The sequence below is a fragment of the Mytilus californianus genome, unplaced genomic scaffold (assembly GCF_021869535.1).
Source record: "Mytilus californianus isolate M0D057914Y unplaced genomic scaffold, xbMytCali1.0.p SCAF_1, whole genome shotgun sequence".
NCBI classification, from domain to species: domain Eukaryota; kingdom Metazoa; phylum Mollusca; class Bivalvia; order Mytilida; family Mytilidae; genus Mytilus; species Mytilus californianus.
The window spans coordinates 129,438,025-129,464,276 of NW_026262581.1; the positions used below are offsets into that span (position 1 = coordinate 129,438,025).

At 33.2% G+C, this 26,252-nt stretch overlaps 1 protein-coding gene across 1 annotated transcript in view; it reads right to left on the bottom strand.

Annotated features, from left to right (window-relative positions):
• Nucleotides 1–695: 695 nt before the first annotated feature.
• The window catches only part of LOC127713332 (DNA repair endonuclease XPF-like), a 48,533-nt gene continuing 22,976 nt past the window's right edge, over nucleotides 696–26,252 (bottom strand). The window contains exons 14-22 of the mRNA XM_052219774.1: nucleotides 25,402–25,515; nucleotides 23,888–24,070; nucleotides 16,601–16,738; nucleotides 14,935–15,066; nucleotides 13,796–13,882; nucleotides 12,813–12,986; nucleotides 8,549–8,689; nucleotides 2,882–2,977; nucleotides 696–1,138 (exon numbers count right to left, since the gene is read on the bottom strand). Coding sequence (XP_052075734.1) covers nucleotides 899–1,138; nucleotides 2,882–2,977; nucleotides 8,549–8,689; nucleotides 12,813–12,986; nucleotides 13,796–13,882; nucleotides 14,935–15,066; nucleotides 16,601–16,738; nucleotides 23,888–24,070; nucleotides 25,402–25,515 — 1,305 coding nt within the window. The 3' untranslated portion in view covers nucleotides 696–898. The remainder of the gene's footprint in view (nucleotides 1,139–2,881; nucleotides 2,978–8,548; nucleotides 8,690–12,812; nucleotides 12,987–13,795; nucleotides 13,883–14,934; nucleotides 15,067–16,600; nucleotides 16,739–23,887; nucleotides 24,071–25,401; nucleotides 25,516–26,252) is intronic.

Genomic DNA, 26,252 nt, shown 5'->3' on the forward strand with positions numbered 1-26,252 from the left:
TTATACCTTAGAGTTCTATATTCAGTTTTGCTCTTACTCCTAAATGCTCTTTGGTTAAAGAAGCAGCAAATGCTAATTTTAAAGTCTTTGGTTTTACCTGGCAAGGGTTTGAACCCACAATCTAACACACTAACAAGACTGTGGCGGTAAATAAATATGGTCCAACTCTCTTCCATACTTTTATTTGCAAAAAGCATGTAATAAGTCATGACTATGATAGTTCAATGATTTTGGCCTTAATAATGATGTTTTTTTAAAGATTGTATCTGCAAAGTGGCCAGTATATACATATATGCAAATTTATTTCTGAATTTACCATGGCATTTTTGTTTCTTGTTTTTTTAAATGCTTAACAGTCATGAAAGTTCTTCTACACAACTTTTTTTAGCCTTATTATGTATTGTAAGGTATGACTTGGTATGTCCCAAATTATAATTGTTCATGGTCTCTGCAGGTCTTTGATTTTGAAATTAAATATTTCATTTATCAGTTTCTGAAAACTGGCTATTGACAGGTACACTGAGATTACTTTAATACTTCTGATTTTATTACTTGAGGCACTCATAATATATTACAACTATTGACTATATGATAAATCATTTCATGTTTTTGCACTGATTGTGTGTCATGGATGGACACCCCATATCCTTTGTTTTTCTATTAAACAATGTCAACCACAAATGAGAAGTAAATGCTTACAGCTGCTACAAACTTTAATGGGTTATCAATAAATATGTTGAATGAATTCAATAAGTTCATGTTATGCATTGCATACAATTAGTTGTCTGTGACCAAAGAAGAAGTTGATGAAAATATGTACACAAAATGTTATTATGTACAAATAAATAATTTGATGAATTCCTTGCTGCAAATTCAGTTCTCTACACATCTGCTCTCATCATCTTTTTCTTTTAAAAGTTTTCTTTAAATCTTTAGCCTTAATAGCCTTTCCTGAATGCTCTGACTGTTTATGATCAGTATGTATGAAGTCATACAAAAGTTTAGCACTTGATTTATTGTCTAACAGTTCACCTATCTGGTCTTCAGACATACTGCAAAGTTCTGCAATATTTTCCACTTTATTCATGATTTTTCTGTAATTCTTTATATTAACACCAGGCATTCTTAACAAGAAATCCTGTAAAATATGATCAAAACTTCAAAGCTCCATATTTTTATAATTTTTAAAATATTATGTAAAACATTTCAATTTTCACAGTTTTTAGTAAAACATGTATTTAAATAGTCACATACAAGGGAGATAAGTCTGGTTTGTAATTGTCACTAAAACTCTTTTTTGAAGCCAATTATGTACAGGGGATAATATATTCTTATATACTTAATATACAACTGCTTTTGATTTCTTAAAGTGTGTGATTGTCTAACTTCCATAAAATTTCAGTTGAAGTTCATGGTTTATGTATGTGAACATTGTGACTTGGATGGATAGTTGTCTCATTGGCACTCATACCACATCTTCTTATTTATATGATATTACAATTCTTCAATGCAATAATATAAAGTGTGTTTCTTTTTTCTTTCTGTCAAACAGTCTTGACTTTGTTGAACATTATTACTGAAATTACATTAAAAATTAGAGCTTTCATTGTTCATGTGAATGCAAAGTTTTGCAAAAGTTGCATGAGACATTCTACTATAAAATTACAAATTTTGTATTTTATGGGTAGTTCCCATTATATGAAATATAAAATTAATTATGAATGTAAATATACAAACACAGTGACATTTCCTGGGGCATGAAAATATGGTTATCCCTGGATGCCCCTTCCAGGTATAAAACCATTGCTTAAGTATGAGCTTTTGATTTTGCCATTTGATTACTGACTTTCCGTTTCGAATTTTCCTCAGAGTTCGGTATTTTTGTTATTTTACTTTTTGCTTAAGTGAGGTGCCTAATTAGCTGTGCAAGTTGTATAAATTAACAGCTACATCTGGATGGAACAGGGACATTTAATACCATGCCATTTGTAGGGTGAATGCCAGGCTTTCCATATGCTAAAGAACCCTCACTGCACAGGGTTAGCAAAAACCTCGGGAAATACTGGGAAAACCCGGGTTTTACTGAGTTTTACTGGGTAATACTGGGCAATACTGGGTAATATGAAATACTGTCCTGAATCTTTAAGAGTTGTCAGTGCTTAATTTCAAATACAATACATAAAAGATATATGTAAAACATCAATAATAACACAGATTTTTTTATATTGCATTGATTATCTTTACAAATGTTGGTGACATGTCCCCTTAGGATGTTTATTTAGCAATCTAATGTGTAGCAAAGATTTACACTAGAAATTATTTCTTCAAACTTTAGCAACTAAAAATTGCATACTTAATTGTAATCTTCCTATTTAGAATTATTGGAGACAAGGAAGATTTGAAATTTTTATCCACTGAAATTGACTCTCTAAGTTTATCTGTATAAGATGTATATATTTAGCAATAATACTATGAAACTACAATATTTCTTTACTATTCGGTGTAAAAATAAGCTTAAAAATCATATTGTCAAGTATTGCCAAGTATTACCAATTTCAGGAAGTATTGCCCAGCCCGGGAAAACCCGACACCAGGTTTCCCCACCAAGGTAATACTTTGACAACCCTGCACTCGCAACAACTCTCTAATGGGGCTCTTAGTGGGCTGCTGCAAGGCAGAATGTCTGCTCCTATCTAACAAATTCTAATTTTCCAGTGGAAGCCCAAATTTCTGGCTCTTAATCCCAATCATTCCGTCATGCAGAAACTGCAGAAACTGCCTCTTAAATTAATTGTTAATTTATTCTGGCCATAATTTGCATGAAATTATTGCTACTGGACATTAAGCAAGCAAAAAACAATCAATTAATCAATGACATTACCTGAGGATTATGACTGTATCTTTCTGTCCATTCACTATCAGCTTCAGCCGAGTTAATTTTCATCGCTGCTTCAGCATCTGGTTGTTGTCTGCCTTGCTGTAGAAAGAAATAGATTTAACATACATATCTGTGCTATTGATTAAACACTTGCATGTAGCAGTAGATATAAAGGATTATTTTTAACATGGAAACACATTAAGGTTATCAAATTTTTAAATACTGGTCTTATAAGCCCAAAAAACTTACCTTCTTCTTTCAGTAAAAGTGAGTTAAATGTTTATGCATTAGATGCACAGATTAATTTGAAAATTATAAGCTTCCACATTTGTTTTCTTTTTAGAAAAACATGATTCTTAATTTGATTCTAATATGACGTTCTTCAAACGCTTTGAGTACACACTTAAGACTTAAGAATGTAAGGATTTTCCTGGAAAATGCTCGTTGGGAAACTGAAAGTCGTAAAAACATGAAAACATAAACAAAGGATGGTAAGAATTTGTATAATGTCCATATCTTTTTAAATGAAAGTAAGATGGTCAATTAAATTCATCCAAATCTGTCTTAGTATGTTATTGTAAATCGTTTAAGAATGTCACTTATTCAATTTTCTTCGTCGTTTACATCAACATTAATAGTGTGTTCAATTACGGGAACAGCAAACATTTCCCTTCACATAAAGCGCTTCGATCCAAAAGAATTGCTGTCTTTGTCCTATAAGAATAGAAATAATTCATAGGGGCTTGAATTTATATTGATTTTGCCACGGGTTGGCCCTTTAAGCTGATATTTTACCCCCTCGCTGTCGCTTGTGGTAAAATATTTAGCATAAAGGGCCAACCCGTGGTAAAATCAAGATAAATTCAAGCCCCCATGAATTATTTCTTAATTATATTATATATATAAAATTAAAGAACCTTAGTGAGCACGCTCACATACCCCACGTCCTCACATTGTCATTGGAGAAATAAAATATGTGTAAGAAAAAAAAATTGAATCATAATTTCCTGTCAATATGCACATCTACATAGTATGTCCTTATTATCTACAAAGTTTCATGAAATTATGTTGTGTGGTTTCAGAGGAGTTGCGATGAAAAACTGTTGCAGAAGACATTGAAGCAAATAAGTTCAAAGGGGCGTAACTCCTAGAAAAAATATTGAATCATAATTTCCTGTCGATATGCACATCAACATAGTATGACCTTATTATCTACAAAGTTTCATGAAATTCTGTTGTGTGGTTTCAGAGGAGTTGTGATGACAAACTGTTGCAGTAGTACATTGAAGCAAATAAGTTCAAAGGGGTGTAACTCCTAGAAAAAAAATTGAACCGTAATTTCCTGTCGATATGCACATCTACATAGTATGTCCTTATTATCTAAAAAGGTTTCATGAAATTCTGTTGTGTGGTTTCAGAGGACTTGTGATGACAAACTGTTGCAGTAGTACATTGAAGCAAATAAGTTCAAAGGGGTGTAACTCCTAGAAAAAAAATTGAACCGTAATTTCCTGTCGATATGCACATCTACATAGTATGTCCTTATTATCTAAAAAGGTTTCATGAAATTCTGTTGTGTGGTAATTCTGTTGTGTGGTATCAGAGGAGTTGCGATGACAAACTGTTGCAGTAGTACATTAAAGTAAATAAGTTCAAAGGGGTGTAACTCCTAGAAAAAAAATTGAACCGTAATTTCCTGTCGATAAGCACATCTACATAGTATGTCCTTATTATCTAAAAAGGTTTCATGAAATTCGGTTGTGTGGTATCAGGAGTTGTGATGACAAACTGTTGCATAGTACATTGAAGCAAATAAGTTCAAAGGGGCGTAACTCCTAGAAAAAAAATTGAACCGTAATTTCCTGTTGATATGCACATCTACATAGTATGTCCTTATTATCTACAAAGGTTTCATGAAATTCTGTTGTGGTATATCAGAGGAGTTGCGATGACAAACTGTTGCAGTAGTACATTAAAGTAAATAAGTTCAAAGGGGCGTAACTCCTAGAAAAAAAATTGAATCGCAATTTCCTGTCGATATGCACAACTACATAGTATGTCCTTATTATCTAAAAAGGTTTCGTGAAATTCTGTTGTGTGGTTTGAGAGGAGTTGCGATGACAAGAAACAGGACTGACGGACTGACGGACGGACAGACGGACAGACGGACGGACGGACAGGTCAAAAACATTATACCCTCCGCAACTCGTTGCGTGGGGTATAACAAGAGGCTGTCAGAGTGACAGCAAACCGGATTTTCCTGCAGAGGTCGACCCTGAACAGTTGAGCATAAACAATATTTAAGCTTAAAACAGCTCTGAATTTGGATTGTGATCGAATATTTGACACAGCATAGGTTTGTGACACAAAATGAATGTGGTCAAAGAACTGATAAATTTGAAATCAGACATTTACCTGTTATGGTCCAATATCCAAAATCTAAGTACATTGTTAGAATCAGCATATCAAAGAACTGCAAGAATTCAATTTTTGATGAAATCAAACAAAAGTTTAATTTAGGACCCTTTGGACCTCAATGTGGTATTATCTAATTTATATGAAAATAAATACAGGTTTAGATTCAGCATTTCAAAGAACCCTATATATAGATTCAATTTATGTTGAAATCAAACACAGAATAATTTTGGACCCAGATTTGGACCAACTTGAAAACTGGGCCCAAAATCAGAAATCGAAATATATGTTTATTAATAGACAAACTAAGCTTAGTTTTAAAGGAGTTCGCTTCATCAAAAAAAATATATATATAGCATTCAGAAAATAAGTTTATACAGAATAACAAACAAACCTACCACAAAATTCTTCAAATAATTTACCAAAGAAAAAAATGTCATTTATCATTAATACAATATCTATTAAAAATCTATAAAACTTATCTGTAATTATCTTCAAAATGTCTAATAATGAACAGTAAATTTCAAACTTTATTTATTCCGTCCTACAGATCTTATCATCATCAACACTTAGGAAACAGAAAATTTTCAAATAAATCTGTCACTCCAATTACAATTGTGTGATAAGATATTTACCAGATGCTTTGTTATCTGAAAACAGGTGAAAATTATTTAAAAACACTAAGTGTAATCAAACTTTATATATATAATTAATAATTCCCAATATTTTTTCTTTCATTTGTCACAAACTAATATAGATCTGCAACTTATCTATCAATGTCAACAATTTTATCTACACAATGTAATGTAATGAAATATATCCTTTATTAATAAAATGCTTTGCAGGGGTGCAGCTTGATACGACCGCAGAGGTCGAACCCTGAACAGATGGGGCAAGTATGGACACAACATTCAAGCTTGATACAGCACTGAATTTGGATTGTAATTAAATATTCAACACAGCATAGGTTTCTGACACAGAATGAAAGTGGTCTAAGAACTTAAAAATTTTTAATTTACCTATTCAAACCATATCATTATTATTTGATTTTATATATAAATCAGAAATAACCAATTTAAAATGGAAAATTTTAAAGAAAAAAAAAATGAAAAAAAAATCCCCCCCCCCCAAATTTTTTGAACCCCCTTATGATTCATCACCCCCAAACTCAATCCCAGCTTTCCCTTTGTGGTATGGTACCTTGCAAAACAATTTCAGAGAGATCCATACACTTGAACACAAGTTATTGTCTGGAAACTAGAAAAATGCTTGTTTTTTGGCCTCTTTTTGGCCCCAAATTCCTAAACGTTTAGGGCAATTACCCCCAAACTCATACCCAGCTTTCCCTTTGTGATATGGAACCCTGCAGTACAATTTCATAAAGATCCATACACTTACACACAAGTTATTGTCCTGAAACTAGAAAAATGCTTGTTTTTTTGCCATTTTGTGGCCCCTAATTACTAAAATTTTGAGGCAATTACCCCCAAAATCAATCCCAGCCTTCCCTTTGTGGTATGGTACCTTGCTTTACAATTTCAGAGAGATCCATACACTTGAACACCAGTTATTGTCTGGAAACAAGAAAAATGCTTATTTTTGGCCCCTTTTTGGCCCCTTATTCCTAAACTTTTTAGGCAATTACCCCCAAACTCAATTCCAGCTTTCCCTTTGTGATATGGAACCCTGTAGTACAGTTTCATAAAGATCCATGCACTTACACACAAGTTATTGTCATGAAACTAGAAAAAATGCTTGTTTTTTGCCACTTTTTGGCCCCTAATTCCTAAAATTTGGAGGCAATTACCCCCAAAATCAATCCCAGCATTCCCTTTGTGATATGGAACCTTGTGATACAATGTCAGAGAGATCCATACACTTACACACAAGTTATTGCCATGAAACTAGAAAAATGCTTGTTTTTTGCCTCTTTTTGGCCCATAATTCCTAAAATTTGAAGGCAATTACCCCCAAAACCAATCCCAGCATTCCCTTTGTGATATGGAACCTTGTGGTACAATGTCAGAGAGATCCATACTCTTACACACAAGTTATGTCTGGAAGTTACAAAAATGTTTATTTTTGGGCCCTTTTTGGCCCCTAATTCCTTAACTGTTGGTACCATAACCCCCAAAATCAATCCCCACCTTCCTTTTGTGGTATTGAACCTTATGGTAAAATTTCATTGAGATCCATTCACTTAAACTAAAGTTAGAGTGCGAAAACTAATGTGTCTTCGGACGACGACGACGCCAACGTCATACCAATATACGACCACAAAAATTTTTTTGCGGTCGTATAAAAATAGATTATTATCTAATGAAAATGATATTTGCAAATCACAATTTCTGTTCAAAGGGAAATAACTCAATCATATAATAAGTAAAACTTTTGGCTACTAAAAGGTCGACAACTCAACAACGAGAAAAGCTAAAATCGTGAAAATTGAACTTGACCTTCATTTAGTCACAGGAAACAACATATCTAAATTTGAAAAATTTCGTCAAAGCATTTGCATGTTAATGAACGGACACTGTTTGGCAGCTGCCCGCTCGCCGTACATCCCCAAATCAATAACCGATTTTTCCTTCGAAAATCCGGTTAATAAAAGGGAAAATATTTTCTTTATAGCTAAATGAAATGAACACTTATTCATGGAAATTGATTTATAATTTTTAATAGGAGTTTTTTGGATCAATCATTTTCTGGAATAAAAAAAAAAAACTTTCTTGACATTTGACAAAATAGTGACAAAACTGGTTTATTTGGTGTTATATAATTTATAATGATCTCATCCTGAATTGAACAGTGATTTTCAAAAGTTACCAGCCTTGGCCAATTTAGAGATTCTTTTTGAATACAAACTGTGTATACTTAAGTTTATCTATAAAAATAGGGTAAGATATTATAAGATTGAAAATCGAAACACAAAATGAATGCTTGTTTGCTTCCTGACAATCTAATTGTATTGTCCTTATAAGAAAATCTATGTAAACTTATTATGTAGAAGAGTATTTACATATTTTTATCCCTTATCTCCGGTATCCACTATTTGATCAAATGTACCAGCAAGGAGAACACAGTTAGTAGACTGTTTGGTGTCATTTTACTTCATATTAGAATCAAATGACTACATTGTGCCAGGGACAAACAACACATATAGAAAATGCATGATCATGTACTGCCATTATGACCTATAAACAGAGCACTGATGAACAACGTCACTTCTAATGTTCATAATGTACTGATATATACCTTCAGTTCTTCAAACATTTCTGCAGTTACATATGGACTCTGACACCACAGGATTCTCAGCTTAGGAAAATGTAGTGTCAATAATGTCAGCCTAGAGGACACATCTTGTATAGACACATCACTTGATATTGGGTATTTTCCCTGAAATTATAAATTTGGCAGTCAATTTGAATCAAAATTCTCCTGACTTTAATCCATATTTTCAAACAATAAATTATGAAACAAACTGACATCTTCAAACACTGAATATAGAAACATAAATGTATCTCCAAATAATACATATATATGACGTATGTAAATTGGGACTAAATTTTTGTCATTGTCCTTCCAGACAGATATTAGAAACTTACTTGTGGCAAACCTTGTGTAGATGACTATTAATATTATTATATAAAGTATATGCATATCCTTCAAAAGATAAAAGCTGGATATAGCTTTGTACATTCAGATATGTAAATAGGAGCTAAAATTATGACTTTGCCTTTACAGAGAAACATTTTAACTTTTCTCATAACTTGTTCTGTGGCAGGAAAAACGATAGGTATCACTGAAAAACTTTACAGGTATTCATAAATTTTGAGACACATACAGATTGATTTCTACATACCCCTTAACCTTTGATTGATGTGGTATCATAATGAATAAAATGCTCTGCAGGGTGCAGCTTGATACGACTGCAAAGGTTGAACCCTGAACAGTTGGGGCAAGTATGGACAATACATTCAAGCTTGATACAGCTCTGAATTTGGATTGTGATTAAATAATTGACACATCATAGGTTGCTGACACAGAATGAATGTGGTCAAAGAACTGAAAAATTTGAAATTGGACCTTTGTCTATTATGGTCCAATATCCAAAATCTAAATACATGGTTAGATTCAGCATATCAAAGAACCACGAGAATTTAATTTTGATGAAATCAAACAAAGTTTAATTTTAGACCCTTTGGACCTCAATGTGGACCAATTTGATAACAGGGCCAAAAATACAAAATCTAAATACATGGTTAGATTCAGAATATTAAAGAACCCAACATATGCAAGTTTTGATGAAATCAGACAAAATTTAATTTTGGACCCTTTGGACCAACTTGAAAACATGGCCCAAAATCAAAAATCTAAATACATGTTTAGCATATTCAAAGCATATCAAAGAACTCCTTCAATTGAACTTTTGTTATAATCAAACTTATGTTTAATTTTGGACCCTTTGGACTTTAATGTAGACCATTTTGAAAACCGGTCCCAAATTAAAAATATAATTACACAGTTAGATTCAGCATATCAAAGCACCCCAAGAATTCAATATTTTTAAAAAAATCAAACAAAGTTTAATTTTGGACCCTTTGGACCTTAATGTGGACCAATTTGAAAACAGGCCCCAAAATTAAAAATCTAAATACATGGTTAGAATCGGCATATAAAAGAACACCAATAAGTCAAGTTTTGATGAAATCAAACTAAATTTGATTTTAGGCCCTTTGGCCCCTTTTTTCCTAAACTGTTTGGGTCATAACCCCCAAAATCAATCCCAAACTTCCTTTTATGGTATGGAACCTAGTGGTATAATTTCATAGTAATCCATAGACTTATACTCAAGTTATTGTCCAGAAACAAGTTTTTGGCCCCTTTTCTGCCTCTAATTCAAAAGGTTTGGGACATGACCCCTTTAATCAATCCCAACCTTCCTTTTGAGGTATTAAACCTTGTGGTAAAATTTCATAGAGATCCAAACACTTATACACAAGTTCTTGCCCTGAAACAAGAAAAATGCTTGTTTTGGCCCCTTTTTGGCCCTTAATTCCTAAACAGCTAGGACAATAACCCCCAAAATCAATCCCAACCTTCCTATTGTGGTATGGAACCTTGTGTTACAATTTCATAGAGATCCATACACTTATACTCGTTATTTTCTGGAAACCAAAATGTCTTCAGATGACGACACAGACATCGCCATAACATAATAAGAAAGCAAAAATTTTGCATAAAAACAAACACAATAAAAACCTAATCATTTACATTATTTTCACCTCATATACACTGGGTCTTTTGTTATAAAACAAAAATCTTCAAGAAGATTATATTATGGCAGCATTCCAATAAAAACATCATTAACAAGAAATGATTGTAACAGGATGCTGTTACGAAGTCTCCCAAACGAAGCTCCCATAATTCGTAATTCCCAGGGTCGCCTGACATTGGGCAACGTCCAGTGAAAAATGGTTTGGTCCAGTAAAGTTATATGCATTAGTGATGCCTGGGGACTAACTTTGTATATCATTCAAATCCATCTTGGCATGACAAACCAGAATATATATGGTTTAGGGGTGGGGATCTCGACCATTTACAAGATACTTGAACATTGGGGGTAGGGAGGAACCCCTGGGGACTGGCCCTATACGTCATTCAAATGTTCATTACATGACGAACAGGAATATATATGGTTTAGGGGTGGGGATCTCAACCATTTACAAGATATTAGAACATTGGGGGTGGGGGGAACCCCTGGGGACTGACCGTGTATATCATTCAAACCATCTTAGCATGACAAACCAGAATATATATGGTTTAGGGGTGGGGATCTTGACCACTTAGAAGATATTAGAACTTTCTTAAATGGCAGGGGGTGGGGGTGACCCCTGGGGACTAACCCTGTATTTCATTTGATGTGCTTTATCAAGACAAACCAGAATATATATGGTTTAGGGGTGGGGATCTCGACCATTTACAAGATATTAGAACTTTCTCAAATGGCAGGGGGTCGGGATGACCCCTGGGGACTTGCCCTGTTTATCATTCAAACCATCTTAGCATGACAAACCAGAATATATATGGTTTAGGGGTAGGGATCTTGACCACTTACAAGATATTAGAACTTTCTTAAATGGCAGGGGGTGGGGGTGATCCCTGGGGACTAACCCTTTTTATTACATTTGATGTGCTTTATCATGACAAACCAGAATATATATGGTTTAGGGGTGGGGATCTTGACCATTTACAAGATATTAGAACTTTCTCAAATGACAGGGGGTCAGGATGACCCCTGGGGACTAACCCTGTATATCATTCAAACCATCTTAGCATGACAAACCAGAATATATATGGTTTAGGGGTGGGGATCTTGACCACTTAGAAGATATTAGAACTTTCTTAAATGGCAGGGGGTGGGGGTGACCCCTGGGGACTAACCCTGTATTTCATTTGATGTGCTTTATCATGACAAACCAGAATATATATGGTTTAGGGGTGGGGATCTCGACCATTTACAAGATATTAGAACTTTTTCAAATGGCAGGGGGTCGGGATGACCCCTGGGGACTAACCCTGTATACCATTCAAACCATCTTAGCATGACAAACCAGAATATATATGGTTTAGGGGTGGGGATCTTGACCACTTAGAAGATATTAGAACTTTCTTAAATGGCAGGGGGTGGGGGTGACCACTGGGGACTAACCCTGTATTACATTTGATGTGCTTTATCATGACAAACCAGAATATATATGGTTTAGGGGTGGGGATCTCAACCATTTACAAGATATTAGAACTTTCTCAAATGGCAGGGGGTCGGGATGACCCCTGGGGACTAACCCTGTATATCATTCAAACCATCTTAGCATATCAAACCAAAATATATATGGTTTAGGGGTGGGGATCTTGACCACTTACAAGGTATTAGAACTTTCTTAAATGGCAGGGGGTGGGGGTGACCCCTGGGGACTAACCCTGTATTTCATTTAATGGGCTTTATCATTTAGAACATTTTCAATTAAAAAGATTGTGTCTATCACAAACGGTTTTCAATTTATAATCATTTGAAAATTTAAAAAAATAAAATCCCATAGGGTTCTATAGTAAAACCCTCTTTTCTTTTTGCCCCTCAAAGTACCCCTTTATAAACCCCATTGCACAAACAAAACCCTGATTGCACCACTAGACATGTTAGTCTAACATATTGTGAAACCCTAAGTTAATCTGACAAGCGGTTTTGGAGAACGGGTGCGGACAAGTTCAAATTTAAAAGCGGCGGAAGAAGAAGAAGAAGAAGAAGAAGAAGAAGAAGAAGAAGAAGAAGAAGAAGAAGAAGAAGAAGAAGAATAATAATAAGAACTGAGCAAAAACAATAAGTCTTCCCAAACTTCGTTTGGGAGACTTAATAACAGGAAATTTAAAATTTTGTTTCTAATTTGACTGTGGAAAAATGAGTAATATGCTTTCTTTCGTACAAATGGGTCTCAAAATGGTAATAATAATTGACACTTACTTGTAGTGCAAAAGATTTATTTGTATCAAACTCAATCAGCAAAACTGGACGTTTGTAGTATCTACACATAGACACACACTGGTTGTATAATCGGCCATTGTTTAGAGAACCAATTAAATCACTGACACTTTTTCTTTCCACACAAATATCTGGTGTCAAAATGTAATCTCCAACCTGTCAAAACAGAAATATTTTTTACAAGTTTCTTATATCAATATAGCTCAGTATCCTCCTCAATTAATACCGTTAAAAGTTCTGCCCGCATATTGTCAATGGAGAAAATTAATAATCCTAGTACCGGTATTCTTTTTCATTAATAGTATTTCAGTTGTCTCTTTTACCAATATTGTAAGTGACTGCTTTTTTCCAGAATATTCTTCATTTATAATTTGTTTCCTCTTTTGAAATAAACTCACAAATCCTTTTAAACTATCTTTGTCTCTTTTTTACATTTTATATTTTCAGTTTGTTGATAGGAGCTAGGATATTAAATTCTATCAAGCGCTACATTAAGTTAATACCAAATATCTTTCCATATTTCAAACTTTTGTCAGCTCTTTTCAGACTATCATGTATACAATAATAATTTGGCAAAAATAATAACAACAGTATCAATAAGAAATAGAGGACCATTGAATTTCTTTTGAAAAATTATATGAATAAATATGACTTTGTGCATATCTAATAACTCTTGATTCTAAAACAAACATCTGACAAAACTCATCAACGCACATGTTTTTTTTTCATTTGGAGAATTTGGAAAAAGATGATTGATCTTGGATAGTCTGTTAAATTCATAGACAACATGCTAAACTAAAGGCAATTTAGAGCCTGACACACTGTATAGACATTTTTGAACATTGATGTCTTTTGATATTATTTTTTTTGTGTTGTTGGGTTCAAATCTCATTGACATATCACCCATATCTCTTTTTATTCATAGTTTCTAAACTAATCATAATCGTAACTCATGAATTTCATACCTCAATTGTTACAGGTTCAATATCAATACCTCGTCTGTGAATCAGTGATGGTAGTTCACTTCTGAATTCTCTCATATCAACAATAACCTATATGATAAATAAATGAAATTATTAACTTTTGATCATAAATATTACACACAATAGGTAAATGTGGTAAAATGTATTCAACTAGTGGAACTACTGCAATCCAGTATTTTGGATATCAAATCAAAATCTATGTGCTGAGAGAGTGCCACAGTTTTGTTTTAACGAACCACAACATCTTTTTTTTTTGTGGTAGACAAATAGCTTGGTCTTTGGTCATTTTTTTGGACTTACTAATTTTTTCCTTTTTTCAGTTGCAATCAAAATTCACTAACATTTGCCTGATATACACACTTTTCAAAACCTACCATTTGATTCATTGTTCAAGGTAAACTTCATTAGGAGCAGACAAATTACAATTTCATACAGCTGTTTTATTCAATGAAATGTTTAGAAAAATTTTGTAGATATGGGCCATCATATGGCAAAGTCTATGTTTTGTAGCATAACATTATTCTAATAAAAATAGAACAGGAGATGCACAATAGAATTATCTTATAAAGATTCTAATAAAGTTTCCTTGATCAAAGGTTATATTAAGCAAAGCTGCATATACATGATATCTATATCTTTTGCAGATTTGGCAAAGTCCATGTTTTTCTATTGGAAACCCCAAAATCATTTGAATAAAAAATAGGTACACATTGCCATTAGATTCTGTACAAGTTTCATTAAAATAAAGTCACTGGTTGAAGATGAGTTATAGTTTCAAAGTGTGGATATAAAAACTAACAAATCAAAAACAAGGTCAGACGAACAGACACAATGGTCACTATATACCACTGCTTCAGTGGAGTATTATAATAATCATAAAAATTCAACTATTCTATGGTACTGTAATTAAACATCAACATTTGAAAACATGTGTTGAGACAAACTCAAGTAATGAACAGTACTGATGCATACTCAAGTCATAAAGAAGAAGACGACACACAATGAGTAAAACTTTAAGCCCTATGTCAACTGTAGCACAGCCATTAAAATTTATTTAACTCTAACTTTTCACCATACAACTGGCTATCTTTTTTGACATTTGTAATTTTTACAAGACTGACCTTTTGTTGTGACTGGGTTAAATGAAGACCTCCTTTCCTAGTATTCACTGTAGCATTAGCAGGAGTTGTGTCCCTTGCCAAATTAGGGTCATCTTCCATCTTGCCTTCTCTTTCCTCAGGTATGACCATTGCCTGCAAATCAAAAATAATTCTCATACTGCAGATAAGTTTACAGATAAGAAAATATGCATTATCAGTTTGCCTATTACACATGGTAATGTGCAATTGGTGGACTTGTCTTATTCTGAAATGAATCATTTACTTTGACACCAAAATCAGGAAGCTAAACATGAAACCACTCACTTATGGGGTATAATGCTAATCATATATCCTACTTGTGATTCTGTGATACTTGACCTATTCAGGGGCAGATTTAATAATAATAATTTCACTTTTACTAAATTAATTTGTTACAGACTTTTATAAGGCAAGCATCTAAAACTCCCACAGGAACTAAAACATCACAGGTAAACTGGTTTAAGTCATCATTATTTGATATATCAATTATGTTGGTTGTTTTTATAATTTCAATTATTTAGATTTTTTTCAAGTTAAAATTATTCTTTTTTGATAACAATAGCTTGTCAAATAAAATGAACATTCTATTCAATAACAGTTGAAAAGATTATTTAACAAGCATTCTGAGAGTATTGCATGGCAATACATAGTCCCCTACCGGGTAAAAATTCATTATACTGGAACAAAATGCTAACTTGTTCTATAACTTGTCATGGTGTAAACAAAAAGAAAATATCAAGTCAATATATTCAAGCATGACTAAAAACAGTGTGGAAAACTGAATATATGAGTGACCAAGGACCATAACTCTGCACAAAATTATCAGACCGAAACAAAAATTTGAACTTGATCTGTAACTTGTCATAATAAAACTATTTACCAATTGTCAATCAATATTTTCAAGCATGATGAAAAAAAGTGTGGAAAACCTATAACACTCTAACATTAGATATGATGTAATACAATGTATATCTATTTTCAAATTACAATCAAATATAATTAATAGTTCCAAATATTTTTTTTTTTCATTTGTCACAAACTAATATAGATTTGTAACTTGCCTATAAAATGTCAACAACTTTTATCTACACAATGTAATGTAATGAAATATATACCTTAATAAAAATAGATTATTATCTAATTAAAGGATTTCACTTCATAAAAAAATATATATATATACATGTAGCATTCAGAAAATTAGTTTATACAAAATAACATATAAACCTGCCACAAAATTCCTCAAACAATTTACCAAAGAATGTCTTTTAAAAAATGAGTTATCTCCCTTTGTACAGATTATATGGTTTAACATAGTACTCTTAACATTAGTTATGGAGTTTTTTTATGGACCATAACTCTGGACTAAATCATCAGACCGGAACAAAATTCAAACTTGATCTATAACTTGTCATGATAAAACTATATACCAAATATCAAATCAATATCTTCAAGAACGAAGAAAAAAAGTGTGGAAAGCTGAGTTGCCGGACTGACGGATGGACAGACGGACGGACGGACGGACGGACAGACAGACGGACAGAGTGCAAACCTAAAGTCCCCTTTGACTTCGTCTGTAGGGGACTACATGTAATAACAACTGCTTATTTAATGTATCCACCACATGTAAAAATAAATTAGTTAAACTTACTGATTTCTCTGAGATAAGATATTCAAATGCTTCCTTCTCCTTCCTGAGTGTGGTCAAATATCTTTGTTCTTCAACTGACCCTGTGTACATCAGGAAGTATACCCTTAAAGGTTTACCTGGAGTACTGGCTTTGTATACCTACAGAAAAATTATAGAACAATCAGTACATTTACTATTGACATAAATGTTATCTAATATTTCCCATTTACTGTGGATTCATTCATTTTTTAGTGGGCATCAATTTAAGTGGATTGAGAAAATGTTTTTTGTGGATACTTGATTTTGTGGTTTAAACAATTCTGCATATATACCTACAGGAATTTTGTTTTTTGTCAAACACTTACTGCAGTCTTGGACAACATTTACTCACAAAATCTGGAAATGTATCCCAATAAAAATAATGAATCCACATTTTTGACAACAAACAACAACTTTTTTCTATGAATTTTATTGGAGGACACTGAACATACCAGTAATCTTTTATGTACATGTAAAGAAATGGAATCATCTTTTCATTCAATTACCAGTATTTGTTTCACATTAAACTTTCTGATATAGCATCTGTTGATTCTTAGTGGTGGTTAATCTATGGATTTACAGATTTACTTCAGTGATGCAACCATTCTCCTATAGAAATTTCACATTCTTTATCAAATTAAGGTTGGAAAAAGTTTGGGCAAACATTATTTAAACAAAAAGAATATTTAATTCTGAGATTTGTTAGCAAAAGAGTATGTTAAGCATCTGCATCTACCGTATTTACCCCTTTTTATCCTTTTCAATTGTTTTTTTCTTAATATTTGCTAATCTCTTTTTAAAAATTCAACTATAGTTTATCAATGAATAGCAGGAATTTTTTACTTTTCAATATTCTAATATAATAAAATAGTCTTAAGGATGTACTTCGGTGAAATTAAAATAAATTGCTTCGCTGAGCGCAGCTGGATACAAACCGCAGAGGTCCAACCCTGAACAGTTGGGGCAAAAATGGATGCAATATTCGCTCTTGATACAGGTCTGAATTTGGATTATAATTAAATATTTGACACATAAAAGGTTTCTGACACAGAATAACTGTAGTCAAAGAACTTAGAATTGGTTATATGATTTGAATTATATTCAATTTTTGCTTTTGCGCAATACACTATGCTGTTGCTTATTAACATCCCCCCCCCCCCTCCCCTCCCCCACACACACACTTTTTTTTTGCAAAAAAAATAATTTTGCAGAATTTTTCCTATTAATTTCTGAAATCTGAAATGAGAAAAAATTGACCCCCACAATTTCTTTTTACCCCCCCCCCCCCCCTTTTTCCCCCAAAAAAATTCTTTCCCTTAAGATGTGGTCATAATCTCAATTCAAATTTCCAATGGAGTTTGCAACCATAACTACCCATTTAAATTTACCATAGTGCTAACTTAATCTATTTTATATTAGAATTAATAAAATGCTCCGCAGGGCGCAGCTTGATACGACCGCAGAGGTCGAACCCTGAACAGTTGGGGGAAGTATGGACACAACATTCAAGCTTGATACAGCTTTGGATTTGGATTGTGATTAAATATTTGACACAGCATAGGTTTCTAACACAGATTGAATGTGGTCTAAGAACTTAAAAATTTTAAATTGGACATTCACCTATTATGGTCCAATATCCAAAATCTAAATACATGGTTAGATTCAGCATATCAAAGAACCCCAAGAATTCAATTTTTGATGAAATCAAACAAAGTTTAATTTTGGACCCTTTTGACCTCAATGTGGACAAAGTTGATAACGGGGCCCAAAAATCAAAAATCTAAATACATGGTTAGATTCAGCATATCAAAGAACCCCATATATTCATTTTTTGTTGAAATCAAACAAAGTTTAATTTTGGACCCCGATTTGGACCAACTTGAAAACTGGGCCCATAATCAAAAATCTAAATACATGTTTAGATTCAGCATATCAAAGAACCCTAAGAATTCAATTTTTGTTAAAATCAAACTAAGTTTAATTTTGGACCCTTTGGACCTTAATGTAGACCAATTTGAAAACGGAACCAAAAATTAAGAATCTAAATACACGGTTAGATTCGGCATATCAAAGAACCCCAAGAATTCAATTTTTGATGAAATCAAACAAAGTTTAATTTTGGACCCTTTTGACCTCAATGTGGACAAAGTTGATAACGGGGCCCAAAAATCAAAATTCTAAATACATGGTTAGATTCAGCATATCAAAGAACCCCATATATTCATTTTTTGTTGAAATCAAACAAAGTTTAATTTTGGACCCCGATTTGGACCAACTTGAAAACTGGGCCCATAATCAAAAATCTAAATACATGTTTAGATTCAGCATATCAAAGAACCCTAAGAATTCAATTTTTGTTAAAATCAAACTAAGTTTAATTTTGGACCCTTTGGACCTTAATGTAGACCAATTTGAAAACGGAACCAAAATTTAAGAATCTAAATACACAGTTAGATTCGGCATATCAAAGAACCCCAATAATTCAATTTTTGATGAAATCAAACAAAGTTTAATTTTGGACCCTTTGGACCTCAATGTGGACCAATTTAAAAACGGGGCCCAAAATCCAAAAACTAAATACACGGTTAGATTCAGCATATTAAAGAACCCCATGAAATCAAGAATAAAACCCCATTGAAATTGGTCAAGAAATAAGCAATTTATAGGAAGTATCTTCTTTTGCACAATCCTGTGCTATTAAATATTTCTTGCTATTGCGTAATACTGTACAATTGACAATTTCTTGCTATTGCGCAATATTGTGCTATTGGATATTTCTTGCTATTGCGCAATACTGTGCAATTGAAGATTTCTTGCTATTGCGCAATACTGTGCAATTGAAGATTTCTTGCTATTGTGCAATACTGTGCAATTGAAAATTTCTTGCTATTGCACAATACTTATTATATAATAATTTACACATCCTGTTTGGTGTGTATCTCCTACCATATCATTATTATTTGATTTTAAATATAAATCAGAAATAACCAACTTAAAATGGAAAATTTTAAAAGAAACAAAAAAGGAAAAAAAGAAAAAAAAGGAAAAAAAAATAAATCCCCCCCAAAAATTTTTTGAACCCCCATTATGATTCATCACCCCCAAACTCAATCCCAGCCTTCCCTTTGTGGTATGGTACCTTGCAGTACAATTTCAGAGAGATCCATACACTTGAACACAAGTTATTGTCTGGAAACTAGAAAAAAATGTGTTTTTTGGCCCCTTTTTGGCCCCAAATTCCTAAACGTTTAGGGCAATTACCCCCAAACTCAAACCCAGCTTTCCCTTTGTGATATGGAACCTTGTAGTACAATTTCAGAAAGATCCATACACTTACACACAAGTTATTGTCATGAAACTAGAAAAATGCTTGTTTTTTGCCCCTTTTTTGGCCCCTAATTCCTAAAATTTGGAGGCAATTACCCCCAAAATCAATCCCAGCATTCCTTTAGTGATATGGAACCTTGTGGTACAATGTCAGAGAGATCCATACACTAACACACAAGTTATGTCTGGAAGTTACAAAAATGCTTATTTTTGGCCCCTTTTTGGCCCCTAATTCCTTTACTGTTATTACCATAACCCCCAAAATCAATCCCAACCTTCCTTTTGTGGTATTGAACCTTGTGGTAAAATTTCATAAAGATCCATTCACTTAAACTAAAGTTAGAGTGCGAAAACCAATGTGTCTTCGGACGACGCCAGACGACGCCGGACGACGACGACGACGACGACGACGACGACGCCGGACGACGACGACGCCAACGTCATACCAATATACGACCACACAAATTTTTTTGCGGTCGTATAAAAATATGGTGTCAAATCTTTCGTAAAAAAAAAAAGATGCAACATTTGCAGATATTTTTACTGGTCTTCCTTTATAAATATGCATTTCTTTAAACATAATTTAAAAGCAGTGTAAAGGAGGTTATTCAAATGATGTATTTGAATTACCTCCCTTACACTGCTTCAAATTATGTTTTGTACTAAGTATTTGTCCATTAACCAGGACACCCTTGTTTTTCCCCCTTTTTTGCCCCTAATTCCTAAACGGTTTGAGCCATAACCCCCCAAAGCAAATCCTAACCATCTCTTTGTGGTATGGAAACTTGTGGTATAATTTCAGAGAGATCCATACACCGTTCCACAAGTTATTGTCTGGAAACTAGAAAAATGCTTATTTTTGGCCCCTTTTTGGCCCCTAATTCCTTAACTGTTGGTACCATAACCCCAAAAATCAATCCCAACCTTCCTTTTGTGGTATTGAACCTTATGGTAAAATTTCACAGAGATCCATTCACTTAAACTAAAGTTATTTTGCAAAAACCAATGTGTTTTCGGACGACGACGACGACGACATACCAATATAAAAATCTAGAATTTAAAATTGATACAATAAGTCAGAAGAACATTAGTTATGGAACAAAATAAGCTAAAAATATTGATAGGTTATGGAGCTCCTTTTCGAGATATTTATTATTTTTTAAATGGTGGGAAAAGGCTGACTCAGACTTTTACCTTTTATTTGCATTGATAATATTTGGGTCTCAAATCGATAGAAAGAAATCTAGAATCTGCTTAAATTTTGGTAAATGAACTTTTATAAGCTATTGAAGTGTTATATGAAAAGAAAAATGGGTGTTATGGGGCAAAATATTTTACCCTGTATCGTAGGAAAAAAACAAGGAGTCTGAACATCTGACAAAAATTCCTAAGCCTGAACTAAGTACATCCTTAAATTCACATTTTGATCAGTTGGATCAGTTCATAGCATTATTTTGTGTATTCTACTACACAACAGCTTGTTAAGGCAATGAGTGGGTTAAAGTCTTGATCAGGACTAAGAACTTTATAAAATTGATACCATTTCACTTCAAATTACAATAAAAAACCTCAAAATCTGAGTATTTTCACATTCTGTTATAACACATACTCTTTAATCATTCAATTCCCAACAAATCACAGAAAGATAATTTCATAAAATATATTTCTTGTTTAATAAAATGTTCAGCAGGGCGCAGCTTGATACGACCGTAGAGGTCGAACCCTGAACAGTTGGGGCAAGTATGGACACAACATTCAAGCTTGATACAGCTCTGAATTTGGATTGTGATTAAATATTTGACACAGCATAGGTTTCTGACACAGAATGAATGTGGTCTAAGAACTTAAAAATTTTAAATTGGACATTCACCTATTATGGTCCAATATCCAAAATCTAAATACATGGTTAGATTCAGCATATCAAAGAACCCCAAGAATTCAATTTTTGATGAAATCAAACAAAGTTTAATTTTGGACCTTTTTGACCTCAATGTGGACAAAGTTGATAACGGGGCCCAAAAATCAAAAATCTAAATACATGGTAAGATTCAGCATATCAAAGAACCCCATATATTCAATTTTTGTTGAAATCAAACAAAGTTTAATTTTGGACCCCGATTTGGACCAACTTGAAAACTGGGCCCATAATCAAAAATCTAAATACATGTTTAGATTCAGCATATCAAAGAACCCTAAGAATTCAATTTTTGTTAAAATCAAACTAAGTTTAATTTTGGACCCTTTGGACTTTAATGTAGACCAATTTGAAAACGGAACCAAAAATTAAGAATCTAAATACATGGTTAGATTCGGCATATCAAAAAACCCCAATAATTCAATTTTTGATGAAATCAAACAAAGTTTAATATTGGACCTTTGGACCTTAATGTGGACCAATTTAAAAACGGGGCCCAAAATCCAAAAACTTAATACACGGTTAGATTCAGCATATTAAAGAACCCCAAGAATTCAAGAATAAAACCCCATTGAAATTGGTCAAGAAATAAGCAATTTATACGAAGTATCTTCTTTTGCACAATACTGTGCAATTGAATATTTCTTGCTATTGAGCAATACTGTACAATTGACAATTTCTTGCTATTGCGCAATATTGTGCTATTGGATATTTCTTGCTATTGCGCAATACTGTGCAATTGAAGATTTCTTGCTATTGCGCAATACTGTGCAATTGAAGATTTCTTGCTATTGTGCAATACTGTGCAATTGAAAATTTCTTGCTATTGCACAATACTTATTAGATAATAATTTACACATCCTGTTTGGTGTGTATCTCCTACCATATCATTATTATTTGCTTTTAAATATAAATCAGAAATAACCAACTTAAAATGGAAAATTTAAAAAAAAAAAAAAAAGGAAAACCCCCCCCCCCCCCCCCCAAATTTTTTGAACCCCCTTATGATTCATCACCCCCAAACTCAATCCCAGCCTTCCCTTTGTGGTATGGTACCTTGCAGTACAATTTCAGAGAGATCCATACACTTGAACACAAGTTATTGTCTGGAAACTAGAAAATTGTGTTTTTTGGCCCCTTTTTGGCCCCAAATTCCTAAACGTTTAGGGCAATTACCCCCAAACTCAATTCCAGCTTTCCCTTTGTGATATGGAACCTTGTAATACAATTTCAGAAAGATCCATACACTTACACACAAGTTATTGTCCTGAAACTAGAAAAATGCTTGTTTTTTGGCCCTTTTTGGCCCTTAATTCCTAAAATATTGAGGCAATTACCCCCATCATCAATCCCAGCCTTCCCTTTGTGGTATCGTACCTTGCAGTACAATTTCAGAGAGATCCATACACTTTAACACAAGTTATTGTCTGGAAACTAGAAAAATGCTTATTTTTGGCCCCCAATTCCTAAACGTTTCGGGCAATTACCCCCAAACTCAATTCCAGCTTTCCCTTTGTGATATGGAACCTTGTAGTACAATTTCAGAAATATCCAAACACTTACACACAAGTTATTGTCATGAAACTAGAAAATTGCTTGTTTTTTGCCCCCTAAATCCTAAAATTTTGAGGCAATTACCCCCAAAATCAATTCCAGCCTTCCCTTTGTGATATGGAACCTTGTGGTACAATGTCAGAGAGATCCATACACTTACACACAAGTTATTGTCTGGAAGTTACAAAAATGCTTATTTTTGGCCCCTTTTTGGCCCCTAATTCCTTAACTGTTGGTACCATAACCCCCAAAATCAATCCCAACCTTCCTTTTGTGGTATTGAACCTTATGGTAAAATTTCATAGAGATCCATTCACTTAAACTAAAGTTATAGTGTGAAAACTAATGTGTCTTCGGACGACGACGACGACGACGACGACGCCAACGTCATACCAATATACGACCGCAAAATTTTTGCGGTCGTATAAAAATTAAAAATATTTCATATTCACTTAAATAAATAGAAATCGTACTTCTAATTCCCTGACAAACTGCATATCAGCATCATACAGTATAACATATCTAGGTTGTACTTCATGTAGAGTTTTAGACAATCCATTACAATCAGTTGTTCCATGTAGTGGATGTATGATGGTCAATGGTTCATCTATTATACCATAGTAAGCATCTTTTGAAGAACAAGGTTTGTTACTGTCCTATAAGAGAAAAGTTTTGTGTAATACACAATATAAAATAAGAAGATGTGGTATGAGTGCCAATGAGACAACTCTCCATCCAAGTCACAATGTATAAAAAGTTAAGTCTATATCCTTATCCTAAATGCAAACTATATAGATCTATAAAAAGTAACTTTTGCACAACATTTGTATGAAAAATGAAAGATGACACAAAGGGGACAAATTGAAAGAGATTTTGTATGTAGAACATTGAATATCCTTTTTTTTTAACATTCATAAAATTCCTTCATTACACAACTTGCTGTTTAACAATATACCTAGTGTACAGCATTCCATCAAATATCCCTGTTACATTCATTACCAAATATCCAGGGGGAATATTTAGCTAAATTTAATTAATATTATAATAGTTTAGTTTCTATATCTTACTATACAAATCCTTGATAATACTATCTGTTAAAACAGTTATTCATGAGGTTTTTATACTTATACAGAAATTGCTTTTGTACATGTATCGGTTCTTTTTTATGCAACTTGCACTGATGTAGTCGAAATGAGTGAACTGTGAAGGACTGAATGGTGAAATATATATGTGGTTTTTACTATTTTTGTTGTATATTTAGATTTATTATTAAACATGCTTTGGAAATTTGGTTACTGTTAAAAACGGTAAGTTACTATATTATGAAATGTTGTTTCCCTTGAACATTTTGGCCTATCTTTTTATTTGCAGATTTGACCCAAATTAAATGACCCATGACCTTTACCTGTTTTTGTTTGTAAACAAACAAATTACAAATATTAATTATGTTTAAAAATTTGTCGTGCAAATATCTTGATATAAGCAACAAATACGTGACACTTCGCAAACATACATGTGCATAGAATAATGTTTGTTGTGTATTTACTATGAACATAGTATTTATCAGGTTAAGGACAACCTATCAAATGGGGAACCATTCCCCAAACAAGCAACACTCTCTCACCCGAGCAATCATGGTGCCAAAAACAAAATTCTCCCAACTGGGTCCTCCCAATTAAAATGGCATAAATCTATAGAAAACAGGGGCACTGACTGTCTAAGTGGTGGCCTGCTCCAGTCATGCTTCAGTGATTTCCTAAATAGTCAACCAAATTTTTCCCACAAAAAGAGGGGGGGGAGGCTTCCCTGGGCCCCCTAAGTCCGCCTCTGCTTACGCTATTTTTATACAAATCATAGTTGGTATCTAAAACACATTTTATTCTTGGTTTCTTTCTCCTATAACACTACATCTTCATTTTGGCAAAAGTTAAAGTATTGAATTAACAATATGATAAACACAAATATAGATGAGATGTGTTAAGCTTACATCAGATTTATCTTCAGGCTTGTCCTCATCTAACATTTGGGTCAAAGTTAACTCAGGACCTGTTGTTTTTGTTTCAGCTTTTCTTTTAGTTTTCTTTTCTTCTCTTTCTTTTTTCTATGAAAATAAAAATTCACATGTAAAACTCTTCTGTCATATTTAAAATAATGTCAGCCAACTTGGTTTGTACTCAGGAAGCTATTGCCCTAATCCCAAAAGGTGCCACAAGCAGTCTATTTCAACCACATTTGATTATACAACTGTTTAAAATCATAGAGAGAAAAAAGTATCAATATTTTCCTTATAATTCTTTAAAATGTAACGAAGATCATATTTGCTTAGGATGAACTTAAAAGGAAAAAGATGACAGAAGTTCACCAAACACTCTTAAATCTAACCAAGCTCAATTCATGGATAATCGTCATAAGCTCTCTAGAACATTTGATTGTTTTGCAATGCTCTCATATGCATGATTGTTAGCCACCATAATACATGTTTATATTTACATTAATAGTGTATTGATTTGACATAATCATAATATAAGGATAAGACTTAGAAACCGGAAAATAACAGGCTTTGTTATATCTTTATTATGTCGAGTCAATACACTATTGTTGTCTTTATACTGCAATCTTAAATAATTTTATACACATTATGTGATATCATTTTGTTTTTAAAAAAATATTTTATAAACTGCTTTCTCTTGCAGAACTATGTAAATATTAAGAATTTTAAAGAAGGAGGAGTGGCTTAAGGCAATACTGTCAGTTACTGACTATCGCATAAAATTATGCAGTTAAAGCATTTTGTACTTTGACTGTTCAAATAGAATGACTGTCAATAACTTGTGTGTG